General features: G+C 43.2%; 1 protein-coding gene across 2 annotated transcripts in view; it reads right to left on the bottom strand.

Moving 5' to 3' along the window:
* Positions 1-47: 47 nt before the first annotated feature.
* Tex2 (testis expressed 2) overlaps positions 48-21,195 on the bottom strand; it is a 110,374-nt gene continuing 89,226 nt past the window's right edge. Inside the window, exons 8-12 of one of the 2 annotated variants that reach the window (XM_042702596.1) lie at positions 12,292-12,424; positions 5,851-5,976; positions 4,582-4,791; positions 2,489-2,609; positions 48-1,660 (exon numbers count right to left, since the gene is read on the bottom strand). In XM_042702596.1, the coding sequence (XP_042558530.1) occupies positions 1,538-1,660; positions 2,489-2,609; positions 4,582-4,791; positions 5,851-5,976; positions 12,292-12,424 (713 nt within the window). In that variant the 3' untranslated portion in view covers positions 48-1,537. Of the gene's footprint in view, positions 1,661-2,488; positions 2,610-4,581; positions 4,792-5,850; positions 5,977-12,291; positions 12,425-21,195 lie in introns of those variants that run through there. The other variant, XM_042702597.1, reaches the window with a different exon arrangement.

Below are 21,195 nucleotides of genomic sequence, written 5' to 3'. Positions count from 1 at the left end.
CTCTATACTGACAACAGGATTTGCTGGAAATAACTTAGATGCTTGTCTGGTGTTTGACATGAGATTTATTTTGTGAAACAATTCAAGCGATTGTAAGTCCCCACATACTACTTGGTTAAGTGAAATAAGGTACAATCGTGTCATCTCTATACAGTGCATCTAGTCCTTTACCTTTAGTTATTGCACAAAAGTTAAAGACCAGTGACAAGACATGCAAGCTTTACCAGCAGGTCGGGTTACACAATGTGGAACGGTACACTGACTGGAATGGTCAAATAATTTAAGTCAAATGTTTTAATGATGCAATTAAGGAGTTCAGATACATTTTTTTCAATATATTAATTTCTTTGAAGTCATGTTCAGGCAAGGTGCTGTTAAAAAACCCCACAATCAGCTTTGTCCCCAAATGTAAATTATCAAAAGTTACACAAGGTAATTTTGACATTGCAGTTTTAAATAAAATGTTTGCTTCCCAAAGTAATTACTATTAGAGGCCTCAAACTTGTAAACTAAATTATCTGACACAAATGCACAAAAGTAAGTTGGCAACATTAAAGAAAGGTCACATGAATATCTTGAGATGTGTAGTGTTTGACATTGAGCAATTTTCTGTTTTGGCCATCAACGAACAAAAACTGCCTACAAAACCCAATTCTGAACCAATTAGATTAACAAAGCTTTCAGATTCCCACATGAAGCTTTCTGGTACACAGTGATGGCAGAAAGACCTTGGCTCTGGTTTGACCCCACCCCATTCTGTACTGGGGAGAAACAATCGGTCATTGTGTGAAGTGTCACATATGAATGTCACCTGTGCTGTTTTAAAACAACAATCAGGATTAATTAGAAGCAAGGTGATTGTAACCTCGTTGGTAAAAGGCTTCAGATGCTTTCATCTCATAGCTTTGCCTAATGTTCACATAAATCCCACTGACCCCACCCCAGCTGAAATTGTGTGTGTGTGTTCTATGGCTACTTGCTTCCAAAATGCACAATTTAATGTGAAAAAAGTTAGTATGCCTATCTCTTTACCACCAATGAAAGGGTTCACAAAATTCCACTCCTCACATTAACACACTGACATTCTGAATGTGGAGGGCTGCTATCACAAAATGTAGAGTGAAAAAATGTTTCATTGTGCACCAGCTGCCTGAGGAAAAGCTTTAGAGGAGTCTAGGAGGCAGGGGAAGCCTTCCAGTCGCACAGCTTTGCTCTGAATGTGCTCATGTAACTGCCATTAAAAAGTGGTAGACTTTTAAAAGCTGCAGTGTGAGTCACCTGTAACTTCTGGCTCCACCAAGATTCTTTCAGTCTCCTTTGCCAATCAAAGCTTTGCAGCAGGCAATCCAGACACTCGTCATTGGATGCAGGGAATGACACTTCACAGTGGAATGGGCACCAACAGGCAGGGCAGAAGCAATCCTTTAAGAGACAGTGGCTGTGGCACAAATAAAGGCCAGTGCCATAGCACAGATGGCAGCCATGAACTCCACACCTCAAGTTAGGTCTCCTAATACTGAACATCTATTGTCACCCATCATAGCTGGTCAGTAGCCTCCAGTGAAGGGTCTTTCAGGAGGCAAGAAGTGGAACGAGGGTCCATGGCTGAGTGCATTATAGGGATATAAACATCATCCATGTTTGGCATGACAAAAACTTTCTGCAAAGAGATATTAAAGAATGGTCATGTGGAAGAAAGCCCAGCAGGCTGTATCGTCCTTCCTGCACATTCCAAACTAGTTCTCCCAAATAGTTTAATTTATAAAATTACTCATGAAGCAATAAATAACACTAATTTAGGAGAATTGGGTTAATCACCAACAGTATTTTCAAATTAAGTCTAGAATGCATCAGTGAATTTATCCCTTTAAATCTTAGCAAGAAAATGCAAGCTAATTTTTTTTTATATCAAAACCATGCAAAGAAACATATGATAGACCCTCTGACTTTGGTAAATACCAAAAAGGTATTAATCTTAAAGGGTATCAGTGAATGACATTAGTGGTACTTTGCTTATCCATTTATACATTACTTTCCATGTAAATTTTGGCAGTGCATTCAATTTCAGCAATGCTCACTCAAAGTAAGTGGGGTGCCATATGCAAATGTGTGTGTGTAGTGGTTATCTTTCAACTTCCCAACTGGCCCCTGCCCCTTTTTCCCTTCTGCTCTGTATAGCCCAAGATCACTAAAAGAGGTATAACCCCCACAAATTCTAAAACAGAATCTAGGGATATAGAAGGAACAAGCAATCTGGGAATGAAAGGTATATGCCTGCAATCCCTCTGAAAACTACTTAATAATGCTCTGTGGATATTTTAAGGCATATATTACTGCACCTAAGATTGTATGCCAATGTTTGATTACATGTATTCTTTCCCGGTTTGAAGGTCTATGCCTTTTATTTGACCCAGGTGAAGTTCAGGGCCTTTGTCCAGTCAGAGCTTCTTTTCTTGCTGTAACCCACAGGTAAACACTACAAGATTACCTGAAACTCTTGCTCCAGCCTCTTCTCTATCCAGTCTGTCACATGAACTAAAGTAACTTCTCTCTCTCCAAGTTTTGGCCGAGCTTTCAGCTCTATATATGGTGGTTTCCGGAAACCATACCTTTTTGAAGGAAACAATAATCATATTGTGAAGCAAAGAAAGAAAAAGAAGGCATTGGCACACACACTCTTCCTTTTAGCGGTTTTATATCTATTGTGCTTCCTAGAGCAGAGTGTGTGTGTGTGTGTGTGCACACGCGTGTGTGCGCTAGTATCAGGGCTTGAACTCTTCCTGGGAGCTGTCCTGTAGCCTTTTTTATTCAAGGTTGGCACTCTGCCACTTGAGCCACTTCTAGCTTTCTGCTGGTTAACTGGAGATGAGTCTCTCAGACTTTCCTGCCTAGCCTGGCCTCCTGAGTAGCTAGGTTTATAGGCGTGAACCACCAGGATGGACCTGGTTTACTCAACAGAGGCATTTGTAAGTGCAAAATCTAAAAGACTGGCAGTAAGGAGAAGAAATCTATCAACTCAATTTTAGAACAACTTTTTTTTTTTTTAAGGTTTGGAGGACTGTAAAGTAATAACACTAATTTCTGGACTATAGAACTTTTAAATTTTTTTGTCTATTTTCATTCTTTTTTTTTTTTGGATCCGGTCGTGGGGCCTGAAATCTGGGCCTGGGCGCTGTCCCTCAGCTCTTCAGCTCAAGGCTAGCGATCTACCTCTTGAGCCATAGTGCCACTTCCGGCTTTTTTTTTTTTTTCTTATGTAATACTGAGGAATCGAACCCAGGGCCTCAGGCATGCAAGGCAAGCGCTCTACCACTGAGCCAGCCCCAGAGCTATTTTCATGAATATCCAATCTTTCACTTTTTATTTTAACCATGAAAGTATTACTTTTAAAAATGAGACTACAAAGATGTTTTTACTGAGGAATGCTAGCACCATCTCTGGTCAGTCAATTGAAAACCCTCTTCTGATCACTCATCAAAGCCTCCTGGACAAAGGACATGGTTTCCACAATGATGTATCACAGAACTGGGTTTTCACATGCATGTCAGTGATGATACAGTGAAGCCTCTTATGTGACCTCATACACTTATGCCCATTTTATAGAACTTGGAATGCTGGTTTTAAATTGAGATTCAGAGAAATGCTGGATCCATGAATAATTTATTTCCCTGATTTTAGAACCTGGCTTAATCACTGTACTTTCCCACCAGCTTCTGAAACCTGGCAATGGACAGGCATACTTGTAAGCCTTGTAACTATGGTTGTCACATGTGGCTGGAGCTGAGAATCAACTCCTCAGACAGACCTCCCACCTGCAAATACCAAGTGCACATGCTCCAGCCTCCTCAATACCACCATCTCCCTCTGAGATCTTCCTAACTGCCTGGGCTCTGTTGAATGCGTGATCCCCATCTGTCAGTTAGGAACGACAGGGCACTTACCTCAGAGGATGCTAGAAGGATTAACCCGGTGGCACAGGTAGAGAATAAAGGATTCCTACAAATGGCAGCTATTACTACTGGTGGAAACTGGCTTTAGAGAGAAGACCAAGAAGACAACAACGCATCCCATACATCTCATAAATTCCCTTTAAGGGGCTGGGAAGGTGGCTCAGTGGTAGAGCGCTTGCCTTGCATGCCTGAGGCCCTGGGTTCGATTCCTCAGCACCACATACGCAAAAAGAAAAAAGCCGGAAGTGGCGCTGTGGCTCAAGTGGTAGAGCGCTAGCCTTGAGCTAAAGAGCTGAGGGACAGTGCCCAGGCCCAGAGTTCAGGCCCGATGACCAGACAAAAAAAAAAAAAGAAAATAAAGAAATTCCCTTTAACTCTTCCTGATGTATGAAAATGAATCCTTAAATGTGCATGAACCATTCACAGAGAAAAGTGGGTCTGATGATCTAACACCTACCATCAAGGTCACATGAAACACCATGGACACAAGCAGTCATGTCCAGGGTTACTAACACAAGTGCTCAGGTCCAAAGTTATGCAAGAACTTTTATCCAAGGTTGAGCCTGCTAGGGGTTTCACAGTTACGCAACAAAGTTATGCCCTTGCTGTATCTGAGGGCCCCTCTACGCACCAGATTCGGTCAGTTGGGGGGGGTGGAATGTTGACCGCCAAGGTTCCTCGACATTCTTGTACTTCAACAGTTAGCAGCAAAGGTGTATTGGAGACTTCTTCAATCTTCTTTTTAATGAACTCTGTCTCCGTTGCTTTTTGGAAATATTTTGACTTGGTAATTTTATCAACAAACCTCATAATCTTACTTGTCCGATGACCTCCAACATACCTTCAAACAAGGAACACCAAAGAGTATTGGTATTAACTTTGCACTGTCACTCACAAAAACTATGTGGCTATATATTAAGCTTCCTTTATAACAGTTTCTCGGTGGTGGCATGAATGGCTAACTCTGTGCCAAGGGCCGTCCTGTGCACTGTGGGATGGGTAGCAGTCTCCCTGGCCTCTGAGCATTCTCCCTAGTCATGACTGTCTCCAGACATGTCAAATGGCCCCTGTAAGAAACAAGTCACACGGGGTTGAAAACTACTACTCTAGAGAAGGTATCTCCCTAGGCCACTCAAATACTGAGTGCAAGCCGGGTGCCAGAGGCTCATGCCTGTAATCCTAGCTACCCAGGAGGCTGAGATCTGAAGATCATGGTTCAAAGCCAGCCCGGGCAGGAAAGTCTTATCTCCAATTAACCACCAGGCACTGGTGGCTCACACCTGTTATTCTAGCTATTCAAGAGGCTGAGATTGGAGGATCACAATTTGAAGTCAGCTTGGGCAGGAAAGCACCTAGCTCCAACAACACCACCACCAACAAAAACTCAGAAATGCAGCTGTGGCTCAAGTGGGAGAGTGTTTGCCTTGAGTTAAAAAAAAAAAAAGCTCAGGGACAGCAACCAGGCTCTCTGAGTTCAAGCCCTAGGACCAGCACCCCAAAGGAAAAAAAATCAGCTAACCATCCATAGTTTCTAAATAAATAAATAAGCAAGCAAACACATAAATACAATCAGGTGAATGTTCTAGCTCTGCGGGAACCAGAAGCTCAAGGGCAGCAAGCAAGTGCATTGAGCTTCAGGGGAGCACCGCTCTGCTGGCCACTAGGGGGGAGTAGTGTGCCTGCTCAGAACCACAAACATGCTCTGCAGTACAAAGTCGTGGAATTAGGATCCTCTTAAGGACAAAATGTTGTCTGAGTATTTTTTTCTTAGGGCTTAGAATTTAAACAAGCCACTGACTGACACTAGCTAGTAAAGTGTGAAGAAGAAGAGAGAGAGAGGGGAAAGGGCTCGCTCCCAGTCTGCTGACTCTGGAGCCTCCAGAAGCCCAGGTTTACTCACCCTTCAGCTCCTGGGATCAGCTGTTTATCTCCAGCACTGGGCTCTGGGGCATCGTCTTCATCAGAGGAGCCAGCACTGGAAGATTCCTCATCGCTGTCGGCCAGACAGTAGGCCCTGGGCCTGCAACTGAACCAGGACAGAATCACCATGCAGTCTGCCATTGTCAGACTACACACATACGCCCAAGAGAGGGCACATGCATGCACACACTTAACCAAAAGAGTCAACAGGAACCTCTGCTACATGTTGCCACTGTCTCCAACCCTCCAGAAAGGAGCCAATCCAAGAGCCCTTGGACTGGCCTGCTCACTCAGAAGCTTCCAGTGCCAAATCCCCTACAGACTGCAGAGGTCTTGGGCAGGAAGAGTTTGCTTTGAGCATGCATCATCACAAGGACAGTAAAGTGTGATGAAGTCACATAAAATGCAGTGCGTTGGGAATCAGCGGGAGCCAAGTGGGAGGATGAATGGAAAGAATAGATGGCAGCAGAGGTGCAGTGGAAGCTTATGTTGGTGACACGACCACTTCTCATGAAGGTGAATAGTGAGGTCCCTTGCTTCTGGCAGAGTCAACAACTGTATCCTACCTTGGTTATCATTTTAGACTCCATCCTAGTGAGATTACTTATTTGAATCCTTACCTGTCTTATGCCCTGTGTGTGTGTGTGTTTGTGTGTGTGCGCGCGAGCATGCATGTCAGTAGTGTAGTTTGAACTCAAGGCCTTGAACTCTCACTTGGATTTTCTGCTTAAGGATACTGCTCTACCACTTGAGCCACAACCCCACTTCCAGCTTTAAAAAAAATTATTATAAAGATGCTGTACAGGGGCTGGGAAGGTGGTTCAGTGGTAGAGCGCCTGCCTTGCATGCCTGAGGCCCTGGGTTCGATTCCTCAGCACCACATAAGCAAAAAGAAAAAAGCCAGAAGTGGTGCTGTGGCTCAAGTGGTAGAGCGCTAGCCTTGAGCTGAAGAGCTGAGGGACAGTGCCCAGGCCCAGAGTTCAGGCCCCATGACCGGACCCCCCCCCCCCCCAAAAAAAAAGATGCTGTACAGAGGGGTTACAGTTACATGAGTAAGGTAATGAGTACATTTCTTGTCAAGTACTGTTATCCCCTCCTCCACTTCTAGCTTTTTTTTAACCAAAAAAATTGGATATAAGTCTCCCAGACTTTCTTTCCTAGGTTGGCTTCAAAGTGTGATCCTCAGATCTCAGCCTTCTAAGTAGGATTATAGGAGTGAGCCACCAGTGTCCAGCATGCCCTATTTTGAGGGTCACAAAGAAAGCCAACAATCACTAGGGACAAGTCATAGAACACTCAAGAAGTGACTGATATGAGAACCAAGAGCCTTTTCTGGAAAAATACAAATTTAAAGGCTCATCTTTTTCATTAAAAACAGACACCTCATTGAAGAGTGCCATTCTGCAGGGTGGAGAGTCAGTTTCTAGAGGCAGGGCTTCTTGATCATCAGTGGAGGTGAAGATCAATGCTCCCCTCATAGGGGCCTGAGGATTCCTGACTGAGCTTCAGTCACATCAAAGGCAATTCCTTCCCTGGACTAGGGCTTTGCTTCTGAGAATTCTGGCAGGGCTTTGCCTCAGAGGAGACTTAACTAGGGATGAAATGAACAAAGGACACTAGTCTCTGAAGGCTACTAAGCAGCCAAATGGTCTGTAAGCAGAGGCTGGACCTTCTACTATAGACCAGGACAAAAGTACACAGCCAAGGGAGGTTGTGGAACTTGAGTTTCCCTGCAGCTTCAATCCTTTAGTTTTACTCTAAGGCATCCTTTGACCACCAAAGTCCACTTGGACATTATCTCCTGGCCAATGGGGGCCAAGGGCAGAACACACATACTAATAAGGCCTAAAGGTCCATCCAGCAGTACTCCAACAAGGCAGGAGGGTAGAACTGAAGCCTTAGGTCTGAAACAGGAGCCAAGGTGTAAGAGGATCCCACAGTGTTGTCCTCCCTGGCAGGACATGCAGATCCTGCTCAACTCTGGCTCTGAAAGGTTAGAGCCAGCACTTTTCAGGCAAACTAGACTTTCATGTTAAAAGGAAGCAGAACAGAAGTCTCTAGTCCCTGACAGCACCTAAAGGTCTCCTGCTTCTGGAATAGGTCTGGTCTGGCCAGTTCGGGAAGTACTGCTTCTGTGAAACTGTTTATACTCACAGAACCATCTCAGGAGTTCCATGGTTAGGCTGCCCTCATAGGACTCTTGGGTTTCAAATACACATCGCAAAATGTCATTCCCAAGAAAGCCTGTATTGGATCTCAGGATGAGGAAAGAAATTTACAGAGACATAAACTGCCAAGGATTATACAACTGCCCTACTTCTCCATCAGTAAAATGGCTCTGCTTTCTGGCTCACACCTTGTACTGCCAAGCATGGAAACTCCCAACAACACAAGGCCTGGTCCTCATCCACAAAGTACAAAGGGCTGCTTGCAAGATCTGGGATCACAGAGAGATCTGCTGAGCTACCACCTCACATCCCCACCAGTGTGGTGGCGTCACACCCTGGGCAGAAGATGCCAAGGGCTGAGGGCTGCAGTGAGCTCTCGCGTTCCCAAATTAATCCTCTGCAGGTCTGAGAAGGAGGAATTTGCAGCTTCATGTAAATAATTCAGATACTGCTGTATCAGTTAAAGGATATCAAGTGACATGAAATTCTGATTTTGACCAAGTGCTACCTCTGCGGTCTGTGTTGGGAGCTATGTTCTGCAGCACCCAATACTGATAGTATGGCTAAGTGTTTGGCTGATAATTCAGTCTTTAAACTGATATGCATTTCCTGATCTTGACCTTGAGGTTCCTGTCAGCAGGAACTTCAGAGAAAGACATCATACACCCTCAGAGGTGTGCCTGACAGTTTTAAATACACCTCAGAGTGTTAACTTCTCAGCAAACCATTTGAACAGGCTCATTCCAGCTGTATTGCCTCTCCTAAAAATCTTTTTGGAAATGCATCTGGAGTCAGACACCCACAAAAAGTATTTTTGTTGCTGATACTATCTTACTTCTTGGTCTCATAATCACCAACACCTCTGACAACTTCTTAGCAATTTCAAAACCATTCACAAAGCAGGAATGATTTGCTGTTACTCAGGATGATTAAAAAAGGTCACAGACTCTGGATCTAATTCTAAAAAGCAGCTCCAAAAAAAAAAAAGCTTTTAAATGAAGAGTGTATGCATAACTAGCCCTGTGAGGGGCCTACACTCATAAGAATATACTAATTTCTCTTTCTTTAAGAGCAATCAGTCTCATCCATCTGTCACACACACATACGTGTACACACACAAATGAGCTCAGTGCCAAGAACATCAGGGACCTGGGGATGGAAGAGATGACATAATGAACTAGTGACCCAATACGGAAGCCGGAAGCCAGAGGACACAAGAACACCTGGCAGGGGTACCTCACTCTTAGGTCTCCCTTCACTTAAACACCCCAACATGTAGACCATTTCTCTTTCTGACTCATTTAGGTCCTCTTTCAGGTCCTATCCTAAAGTTCAGACAGCATCACTCCCTCCCTCACTTTTCCCATTTTTTTGCCATGCTGGGGATGGAAGCCAGGGTCTCACACATTTGCATCATCTACCACTAACCAACATCCTCAGCCCCTAGACTTCATTTTGAGTAACTTACTGCCCCCAAGTGACTGAACTCTATCTAGTATGTGACAAGAAGAGTATGTGGAAAGAAAAGAGCTGGAGGAAAGTGCCCACAAATACATCAAAGCTGTGCATGTCAGAGGAAAGTGACCCAATGGCATAAGGCAGCACAGATTTCAATTTCCATTTTACCCTTGGGGTGCCATAAACAAAGTTCCCACTAGAAAAAGGAACTTTTTATGGGCTAAGCAGTACTCTGCAGACTCCCCAAGAACATAATCATTCACACATTTGAATAGGAACTGAAAAAAAGCAGTGAGACAAGACATAAGGCCTGGACAGGCAGCCATGGGCTGAAGGCAGAGCCTGGAGAAAACGGCTGTATGAAGCTGCCCCTCAGGTTTCTTATGAAGGAAGATGTCCATGCTTGATAATAGTTACTATGCAAACTCATGTCTTTTCTTTCCTTAGCTACTCAGCCTCCAGGTGGTTCCATATGCTCATGACTGAAGAAGTAGATTCTAGAATCACTTCTGGGCTTAGGAGCTATGAGCCAACTGATGCATGGGGAGGTATTTTCTGTAAAGTTCCAGAGCTCTTGGATTCTCAAGGTCCTTTGTGCAAAACAGTACTAAGGGTCTATCTTTCCAGTCCTTTTTCTCTCTGCCAAAAACATTATTTTTCTTTTTTTGGGGGGGGGGGGGTCCGGTCGTGGGGCCTGAACTCTGGGCCTGGGCGCTGTCCCTCAGCTCTTCAGCTCAAGGCTAGCGCTCTACCACTTGAGCCACAGCGTCACTTCCGGCTTTTTTCTTATGTGGTGCTGAGGAATCGAACCCAGGGCCTCATGCATGCAAGGCAAGCGCTCTACCACTGAGCCACCTTCCCAGCCCTATTTTTCTTTTTAATTGTATTCTTGCTCCTAAAATTAAATGAAAGTCAAATATCTATCAAAATGTAATTAACCTCACAGGAAGAAACAAAACATTTTACATCATTCTTCCAAATAATCACTTCAGAAATGTATTAAATATGATACCAACACATTCCTAAAGTAGAGAATGTTTTTAGTCATTCTAGAAGCATTCCTTCTTTGTTCAGGAATATACCATCATCCCCTAAACAGCCAGATAAAATTGTGTCAAGACTGCCAGATGAATAATGTAGGGAATATGGAACACTCGAGTGGCAAAGGGACTTGGACTTGTTCCAATCAATTGCTCAAGACTTCTCTTCACCTCACACCACTGTGTTGGCACAAGGGCTGTTTCCAGAAAGGGCTGAAATGTATAAATGTTTGTGACCACAGACTGCTCTGTCACATTCCTTATTTGCTAGAACTCATTTTAAACTTATTATTAAATTTCAGTGCTGAAGAGCAAACCCAGGGTCTGCACCTGCTAGGCAAACTGCTTAGCCATTAAGCTGTAACTCCAGCCCAGTAGACTTCGTTTTTAAGCTTGTTTCATGTCTTAGACAGCTGGTTCTCCAACTCTGACCTGCTTCTCAGCTGTGTGGGTGAGTGGTGTGGGGGTCAGACTACAGGGCTAGATCAAGACCCCAGCAATTCTAACCAGGGAAGTCAAGGAGACTTTTCCTGCCAGAAAAGCCTGTTTCTCTACTCTGGTTTCAGTGCTCTTGGGTCATGGACTTTGATTTCATGCCTGGGAACAAGAAGAAAGACTTCCTCATAGCATCATTTGGAATCAAATTAGATGAAGCACTCACAGGGTATGAAATGCTACATGTAGATTTGATAAATACCACTCACCAGAAAATAAAAATCCATAGATTGCCGAATCCAAATACATTTTAACAAATAGCAGAAAATAAAAGGAAAATAGCAGATAGAGGTTAGATTTCATCCAGCAGGTAATATTTTTCCAATTATTAAAACAGGAACATGTCATTAAATAAATGGGATAAATCAGGATAATGAAAGGAAAAGAATGTCCTTAAAGGTATTACCCAGCTCCCCCAGGCTGCAGTGATCACCAGCACCAATAAGAGCAAAGGAGTCTATAACTAAGCAAAAATCCAAGAGCCTGTGTCTTGTATTTAAGACTCTATGGAGGAATGCGTTTCCCTGACATTATTGGTTCTATCCAAGGGGCACAGATCTGAGAAAAAGTTAATAAAACAACACTCATATAAATGTGCAGTTGGAGCACTCACTTTTAAGCTAGGTGGGAATATAAAAGTTTTACTTATCCTTCTAAGCAATAAAGGAAAGAAAAAATCAAGCTCCATTAATTAATCTCACAATTTTGGAGTATTTCTAAATCAGACGATTCTGGGCAGCAGATGCATTATCTACAAAGAGAAGACTTTACTAAGCAAATCAATATGGTATCATTTCAGGTGGTGCTTCTCAGAACACTTGTGGAGCATCTCTGGGCTACAACCCCAGCTATCTCATTATAAATAATTCTGGCTTGGTGATTAAAGCAGCAGATTCCCAAAGACCTGAACCTGCTCCACATAGCACTGTTGTGGCTAAAGGTGAAGTAATAGTTTCAGAGTAGTGATTCGATTGGCAGAGCAGGTAATGTTCAGATGAATCTGTCCTGCTTGTCTTAATTGTGATGCTTTCTGGGTAACTGAGACAGTTATGTCCCTGACAGTGCCAATGTCAAAAGGTACTGTGTGCTATCACAGCTGAGCAAAGGACAGAGGGAGACTCACAGTTGTGTGGTCTGCAGCTCTTACACTGGAGCTTGCTTGCCAGCTAAGGACTCACACCTCAGACCTGTTTCTCAAAGACTTAGGGGAGAGGCTAGTTTCCCAGGATTGAGTTAGTAAATTTATATATTGCCCCTTACCCTTCTTTGCCAATTTCTCCAACCTTCAGGGCTTCAACAAGAGGCTCTTTACCTAGTTTGGTCAAATTCATTTTGGTCTCGAGAGTCATCAGAAAGGACCCATTGTAGGACATTTCCAAATTGATCCAGAGTCCTGGAGAAACAGTGGAAAAAAAAAAAGTTTTCCCCCCTAAAAAAACAAGCCTATAAATAACAGTATTTAAAACTTGTATTTTAAATGATCTAAGTGGGTATCATGCTCCAAGTCTGCATAGGGCTTGTATTACAAACAGGGGAGAAGGGCAGTAGGAAGGAGTGCTCTAATATCCATGTGCAGAAGGACCGAAATAGCCCACGTGTGGCAGGTGACCAGCACTGCAGTTCATACAACGGTCAGTAAACTAAGCATACACGACTGCACTGGAAAGGCCCCACATTCTGGTTTCTCCTCACACTTAGTACAAAAACACATGCTCAAGTCATGCGCCAGTGGCTCACTTCTGTAATACTAACTAGTAGGAAGGTGGAGATTGGAGGGATTGTGGTTTGTTTGAAGCTATCCCAAGCAAAAATTCACGAGACAATGTCAACCAGTAGCTGGGTGTGCTGGAGTTTTCTTGTCACCCCATATACATGGGGGACTGAGATTATGGTTCTAGACCAGCCCAGGAAAAAAAAAAAGTTGGTGTCTCTATCTCAACAGAAAAGAATGAGCATGGTGACATGCACCTGTCACCCCAGCTACCATGGGAAGAGGTAACAGGTGAATAATAGTCCAGGCTAGTCCTGGCAAAAAGGAAGAGCTTATCTCAAAAGTGACCAGAACAAAAAGGGCTAAAAGTGTGGCTCAAGCTGTAGAGCAACCAAAAAAAAAAATCTATTTCTGGGCTGGGCAGGTGCTTGCCTTGCATTCATGAGGCCCTGGGTTCAATTCCTCAGCATCACATAAGCAGAAAAGGCTGGAAGTGGTACTATGGCTCAAGTGATAGAACGCTACCCTTGAGCTGAAGAGCTGAGGAACAGCGTCCAGGCCCAGAGTTCAGGCCCCATGTCCGACAAAAGGCTCACGCCTAGAATTTTAGCAATTCATAAGGAACAGACTAGGACTGCCAGACTGGGCAAAAATGTATTTTAACCAATAAACCAGCATGGCAGCATGCACCTATGAGGCCAGTTCCAGCAAAAAGTGAGATCTTAATCTGAAAAACCTAAAAGTAAAAATAAAAGAGCTAGAGACATTGCTCTTTTGAGTAGGCCCCTAAGCTCAAACCCCAGTAGTACAGCTGAAGAAAAAGACAGACACTGTTAAGCTCAAGTCTAAAAGGCTTTTAGTTTGTTGGAATTTTACTGGATAACACTGATTAAGGCCGAAAATGCAAACAGGGTCATCCTGGGACCTTCACTACAGAAGACACCTGTGAGCAGACTAAGACAGGGTATGCTGTGTTTTTTTAGACCTAGAGCTTGGGGGGAGCTCCAAATGTAAACCTTCAAGTATGTTTATTTGAATGTTTATAAACTATAGATCTGCATAAGACAAATGACAACATCTAAAAGGAAGCAGGAAACATTATTTATACACAGCAGCCTTTTTCAATAGATTACAGTAAATAATCCCTTCCCTACAGGCTACCCCCTCAGATAAAAGCACAGCTTAACCCCAAAAAGCACTAATGGTGAAACCCCCCAAAGAAGGCAGAATAATTTCTATCTGGTTTTTAACAAATGCTCTTTGTTGTACATGAACGTGATTATTTCCTATGAAGGACCAACGACTAATTGAGGGATGTGCAGGTCAACTGTGACCGCTTTGCAGAACATTTATGAAACTGCTTTATTCCCTGCTTACATTAAGCAGCTCAAAAGCATTCACTAGCTTGTTTTCAAAATACTGTTACTGGAAATAAAAGGCACATCTGCTTCAGTAACTGCATTTACTCATTGATCACTTCCAGTAGAAAGGGGATTAGGGGCTGGATATTAATTTACACTCCGTAACATATAAAGAACATCAATAAAGAAGCTATTTCTTGTTATGCACTATCTCCAGCTTTTTCCAACCTGAGAATTACAGGTTTAAATGATCTGGCTACTGTAACAGACTCAACCTACCAGGCTACTACACATATACAAATGTAATCATGTTTTTTGGAAATCCTAGTTAGGTTTCCAATAAGTATGAACAGTATGCATTGCCTATGAAAACTGTCATATTAGGGGCTGGGGGTCTGGGTCAAGTGGTAAAGCACCCTGAGTTGAAACTCTAGTCCCAGTACCCTCCCTGGAAAAAAAAAAAAAGCATCAGACTGAAGATAACAGAATTTCACTTCTTCCAAAATGGAATGTTTCGTTATTTTAGGATCAAGAATGTATGAACAGCCAGCTGCTGGTGTGGCTGTAATCCTAGCTACTCAGAATGGAGGTTCAAAGCCAGCCCAGACAGTAAAGTCCTTGAGATTCTTATCTCCAGTTAACCAACAGAAAACTGGGAGTGGAGCAGTGGCTCAAGTGGTAGAGTGCTAGTCTTGAGCAATAAAGAAGGTCACCAGGGATAATGCCTAGTTCAAGTCTCAGGACCAGTGCACATATGCGTGCATGCAACACCAACACACACACACACACACACACACACACACACACACACACACACACACACACACACACACACACACACACACACACACACACACACACAGGTCATAGTAAACTGCTGGCTCGGGCCTATCACCAAGACATTCCTCCCAAGGGATATAGTCAAGTCCAACTGCTAGGAGTGGCAGGAGCCCAGGCAGCTTGTCTTTCTACCTCAGCTTCAAAGAGGAGTGAGGGGCAAGGACAGCTACCACCACCAGCACCACTGCTCAGGGGCCATTGTAGCAGAAATGACTGCTCACTCCACAAACACTTATTGAGCTCTTACTACATAGAATCAAGAGTTGAAGACACTCTGAGGAACCCCTGCCCTGGGGAAGTACATGCTTAAGAAAAAAAGAGGGCCTCAACCATGCGGGCAGCTAGATTATGATGGCCAAGAGATAAGAAAGGTGCCTGGCTGCCTGTCCCCAGAGACAAGGGGAGCCATAAGCCATAACCCAAACAGATGAGGTTCTGCCTCATCCCCATTGCTCAGTAACTGTCTTACCATGACACATAAATCTGTCGCTTCACATAGCAGCTCCTGTCTTCAGTGCTAAAGCTCTCACTCTCTAGGGTAGCTTAACAGGGCACCTGCTTTTGGAAAGCTTTAAGAGACAGACCCTAAAAAGCCTTGCATATCTGAACGGATCCACATATTCCTTGCTGTTCTGTTTCCCTCTCTCTGTAACTATTAATGGAAGATTTTCACTCAGAAAGCCAGCATTTGGCATACAAAGAACAAAATCCCTTAGAATGGAACATCTGAGAACTAATACATATCAGATCAGATGCTAGAGTTACTGGTCCCGACTGCCCGAGTGATTGTTTTGTTCCTGGCAAGCAGACTGGTGGCATATTGCTCACTGAGATACCACAGAAAACTAGAAATTCCTTGAATTTGGATGTGTCTTTTATAATATCATTTTTAGCTCTCTCTCCTCCCTACAACTATTCTCTAACATAAAGCTTTGTCTCTTCAATTATACAGTCACAAATCAGCCACCTTGCTGCTACTATTCCACTGAAATTCCACAAGAGGATATTTTCTTCATTGCCACACATACTGATTTTTCTTTCTGCAAGACCATGAGTTAGGAGGGTATATTGCCATTTCTGCCAGCACTGAACTCCATAGTTGACCCTTCCTGGCTTTTAAGTCCAGGAAGAACAGATAAGATCACTATAGCTGTTCCTCAAGTGCCTTCTCTTTAAGAGGGTACACTGGGAGGGAAGGACAGGCATGGTCTGAGTCTGGCAATATCAGTTTCAATCCCAGCACTAGAAAAAGGCACCAGACACGAGACGGCCAGGTCTGCAACATGTGCAGAGATTGATACCAGAAGTCACAAGTAAGAGCATCTCTGGACACAGACAAGGTTTCCGTTCCTGTGAGACATGGTAGTTCTCAGATTCTTTTCATAAAATCTGAGACCTTTAATCAAAACTTAGTTTTGTAACCAGACAAAAACCAATCCATCCCTCTCTTCAAGAGGGACACTTAAGGACTCTTTGGGGACTTGTAGTAGAAATCTATCAGTTCTAACACCTCTAATTCCAGGCACAGAGATGACATCCTTGTTGATAGGACAGGGTCCTCACTGAGGCCTTTCAGAAGCTTCATAAGCCACAAAACGTAGCAGCATTGGGTCTTGGTGGCTCATGCCTGTCACCCCAGCTACTCAGCACCCTAGTTATTCAGGAGACTGAGAGCTGAGAATCCCAGTTGAAAGCCAGCACAGGCAGGAAAGTCCATGAGACTCTTATCTCCAATTAACCATCAGAAAACTAGAAGTGGTGCTATGGCTCAAAGTGGTAGAGCATTAGCCTTGAACAAAAGAGATCCGGGATAGCACTTAAGCCCTAAGTTCAGCCTCATGACCAACAAAAAAAAAAAAAGTAAACAAACAAACAACTATAACAAAAACCTTAGCAGCAGCACAGACACCAATAGCCCAATATGTGGCCACATCTATTAATGGTTAGTCCCCACCAGGACTGCCTGAGGCAGACCCTACTGTGCTAGTATTCATGGATGAGGAATCTGTGGTGTGCACAGTTAGTAGCCTGTGGCTATGTTAAAGGAGCATGGCCCAGTCACAGGGGGATGGCAGCAAAGCCAGTGCTCTTCGGGCCTCCAATCCAGACCTGAAACTTGTAGAACAGGATGGAAAGGTGAGATTATTGATGGGCTCTGGACTTTGCCTTGTACAAACATGCTAAGTCTAGCTAGGGAACTCTGGTTGATCTTCAGTCCAAATCACCAATCTGCCCCATTCCTATAGGGTTTTGAAAAGGAGTTCTACATTCTTCATTAATATGTGACTTAAAAATGAAAAGATCAGGGCCTGGGAAGGTGGCTCAGTGGTAGAGCGCTTGCCTTGCATGTATGAGGCCCTGGGTTCGATTCCTCTGCATCACATAAGCAAAAAGAAAAAAGCCGGAAGTGGCATTGTGGCTCAAGTGGTAGAGCACTAGCCTTGAGCTAAAGAGATAAGGGACAGTGCCCAGGCCCAGAGTTCAGGCCCCACGACCGGACCCAAAAAAAAAAAACAAAACAAAAAGAAAGAAAGATCAGAAATGTACCCCTCAAAAAATAGCCTGGCTATCTCTAAACAGAGGGATAGTCACATTTTCCTCTTTACCTTTTATAGCTAATTCAGTTTCCTACATGCATGTTTGCTCGATGAACAAATGTAAACATCACTCTTAAAAGAGTTAATAAAATGTCTTGAAAGATCTTGGTTCAGCCATCCACATCCTAAACTCTGCAACAGCAGCACTGATGGTAATAATAACCAAGAGTAAAATAATAATAGCCAGAGCCTATAAAGTACCTGCCTTATTCAGGTGCTATTTGTACATACTGCTTGTACTTTTTCTTTTTAAATTTTTATTGTAAAGGTGATGTACAGAGGAGCTATAGTTACGTAAGTCAAGTAATGAGGACATTTCTTTTTTTTTTTTTTAGGTCTGGTCGTGGGGCCTGAACTCTAGGCCTGGGTGCTGTCCCTCAGCTCTTCAGCTCAAGGCTAGTGCTCTACCACTTGAGCCACAGCGCCACTTCTGGCTTTTTTCTTTTTGCTTATGTGGTGCTGAGGAATCAAACCCAGGGCCTCATGCATTCAAGGCAAGCGCTCTACCACTGAGCACCTTCCCAGCCCCATGAGTACATTTCTTTATGAACAGTGTCACCTCTTCTCTTGTTTTCTCCCAGTTTTTCCTTCCCAATCCCCTTCCTCTATAAGATGTATAGTTGTATAGTGAATATCACTAGACACAGTATTACCCTTTGTCCCACCATTTGTGATGCCCTTACCCCCCAAAAAACCAGATTAATTTATATATAAGACAAGTGTAACAAAAATGTATAACTCATGTAATCTTTGTGAAAGCTATGGAGTAGGTGCTGTGAGGGTCCCTTGAAAAAGAGCTGAAGCACAGAGGGTTGGGAACTTGCCCAAAGCCATGAGCTTGTGAGCCTTGTGTTCTGGCTCCAGGACCTCATTCTAGATTATATTAAGAAGCACACCAGCATTATCTAAGAAGAAATGTTCTCTTTACCTGAGTTACTAGAACAGAGTAATACAATCAGCTCTGGCCCCAAATATCCCTTCTGAGATACGGGCCTCCAGCAAGCAAGCATAAATTGGGACCTGGTTTTTTGTTTGATTTTGTTTTTTTGTTTTGCCCATGTTAGGGCTTGAACTCAGGGCCTAAGTTTTTTTTGCTCAAAGCTAGCACTTGAGTCACAGCACCACTTCTGGCTTTTTCTGCTTATGTGGTACTGAGGAATCAAACCCAGGGCTTCATGCATGCTAGGCAAGCGCTCCACCACTGAGCCACACTCCCAGCCCAGGAGCCTGTTTCTTAAAAGGGCATCAGAGAATCCCATGGGAGTGCCTCTCCTTGGAGACACTAAAATCTCCTTGCTTGGGCTGTGCTTCCCTGAGAACTCAGGTTCAGTTTTGGTAAATCATCCTGGGTTTCAATTCCTTTCAAAGGAGAAGCTCTTCCGTAGAGCAACAGAATTCAAAATATTGTACAATGACTTTTGTTAATGATTGACCACATGTAGAGGGTGCCCTACAAGACTGTATTAGTCGTAGTAGTCTTAGTTTGGGGGAGCACACTATGATGTTTGCATGAAGAAATCAACTAGTGACTCTGTTCTTAGAATATGCCTCTGTCATTAGGGAACAAGTGAGTGCATTCTTTTGTTTCTGTTTTACCATACATACATACATTATTTGTAGACTTGGAAAGATTTAACCATACAACCTTTATGGAGTTTTTTGTTTTGTTTTGTTTTTTGTGCCTTTCTCTGTAACATTTCCTCCTTAGTTATCCATGTAGGCAGATCTCTAAAACTTGCCTTGAAAGAAGTCTCAGATGGATTAAAAATCATGAAAGCTTTGATATTTATAGTTGAAATGTCTTGCCCCCAGATCCTGCTCATGAGGAACAGAAAAGAAGTTCAAAATTTAGGTCTTGAATTATCCTCAAAGTCTGACCAAAGCAGCGGGAGATCAGAGAGTTCAAAGCCACAGGGATACTTCTTACATGCCACAAAGCCCTCCGTGGCCCTGTACCCTCTCCTTGAAAATTCCTATTAGTTCAGCAAAGAACAGTTCTTAGATAAGAGAGTGCTAGCACATTAGAAAATATAGCATGTCTACATATTTAGTTTTTAAAAGCCTGACTCTCAGGAAGTTTGTGTGAGCTGGTCATTTATCAGCTTGATACCAGTCAGTTTGCCTGAAGAGGCAAAGACCAATGGGCAACAGAGAGGAAGGCAAGGGAGATAGCTTTTTACATCAATGAGATGGATCACAGCTATGCAGCTAACACATCAATGCAATATCTTTTAAAATTGTGCATGTTACTAAAAACTCCATCTAAACCACCTGCAAGAGTTCCAATCTTGCCTAGTTTTCCAGTGAACCAGAAATTACCAAAACCCAGCAGCACTCAGATTCACTAAGATGCAGATGTAATTGAGGGGTGAGACCTGAACATGTAGGTATCATGTAGACATCTAGATTTGCCAATACTCTTATCTTTCTCTGAAATCAATCGGATGATCAGTGTACTGTCAGCTGAAATATTACTAGAAAGATCTGCAGAGCTACTAGCTGTAGTGTCAGAAAAACCTGGGCTGGGAAGTTGGCTCAGTGGTAGAGCGCTTGCCTTGCATGCCTGAGGCCCAGGTTCGATTCCTCAGCACCACATAAGCAAAAAGAAAAAAGCCGGAAGTGGCGCTGTGGCTCAAGTGGTAGAGCGCTAGCCTTGAGCTGAAGAGCTGAGGGACAGCGCCCAGGCTCCAGAGTTCAGGCCCCACGACAGGACCCCCCCCCCCCAAAAAAAAACCAAAAAAACCAAAAAACAAAAAAACCTCATATTTACCTCGAATATAACTGGAAAAAAATTTAATTAAATCAAAGAGTCACCTGATAAATCAATACGGAAAAAAATTGCTTTTTTTTTTTTTTGGTGCTGGTCCTGGGGCCTCAACTTAGGGCCTGGGTGCTATCCTTATCTTTTTCACTCCAATCTGGCATTTTGAGCTACATCTCCATTTCCAACTTTTTTTTTTCCTTTTTTTTTTTTTCTTTTTTTCTTCCAGGGCTGAGGACCAAACCTAGGGCCTTGCACGCGCCAGGCGGGCGCCCTTCCACTGGGCTAAACCTCCAGCCCCTCTATTTCCAACTTTTTTGCTGGTTAGTTGGAGAAAAAAAATCTCACAGACTTTCCTGCCCAAGCTGCTTCAAACTATGATCCTCAGATCTGTCTCCTGAATAACTAGGATTACAGGCATGCTCAGAGAAAAGTTACTCCTATACCTTACCAATTCTAAAAAACATTGACTTATATTCCCTTGAAATTCTGTATTTCCTTTTTTCCCACCTTGTTCCTGGGCTAGTTTAGGAATAAGGTAAATAGGGTGTGAGTGGATAGGGGTTCAGTAGCAAGGGCTGCTACAGTAAAGAAAATGATGAGACTTTTCCTACATGTCAACAGGCTATTGCTCCATATACTTGGCCTAGTTCTCCTTTTTACTGTTTTCCCTGCTGAGATCCTTTTAAGACTACATGACACTAAAGACATAAATCTTTACATCATCCTTATAATTCTTTTTGATTCTCTCCACATTCAGATTTTTTTCCTTCATTCATAGAGTCAAGTGTTGATAAAGTATCAGTAGCATGTTTAAAAACTTAAATCTGAGGGCTGGGAAGGTGGCTCAGTGGTAGAGCGCTTGCCTTGCATACTTGAGGCCCTGGATTCGAT

This window comes from Dipodomys spectabilis, unplaced genomic scaffold (genome assembly GCF_019054845.1).
Source record: "Dipodomys spectabilis isolate Male_0828 unplaced genomic scaffold, ASM1905484v1 ptg000329l, whole genome shotgun sequence".
NCBI lineage: Eukaryota > Metazoa > Chordata > Mammalia > Rodentia > Heteromyidae > Dipodomys > Dipodomys spectabilis.
The sequence above is the reverse complement of the archived record's forward strand: the minus strand, read 5'-3'. Positions and strand labels throughout refer to the sequence as shown.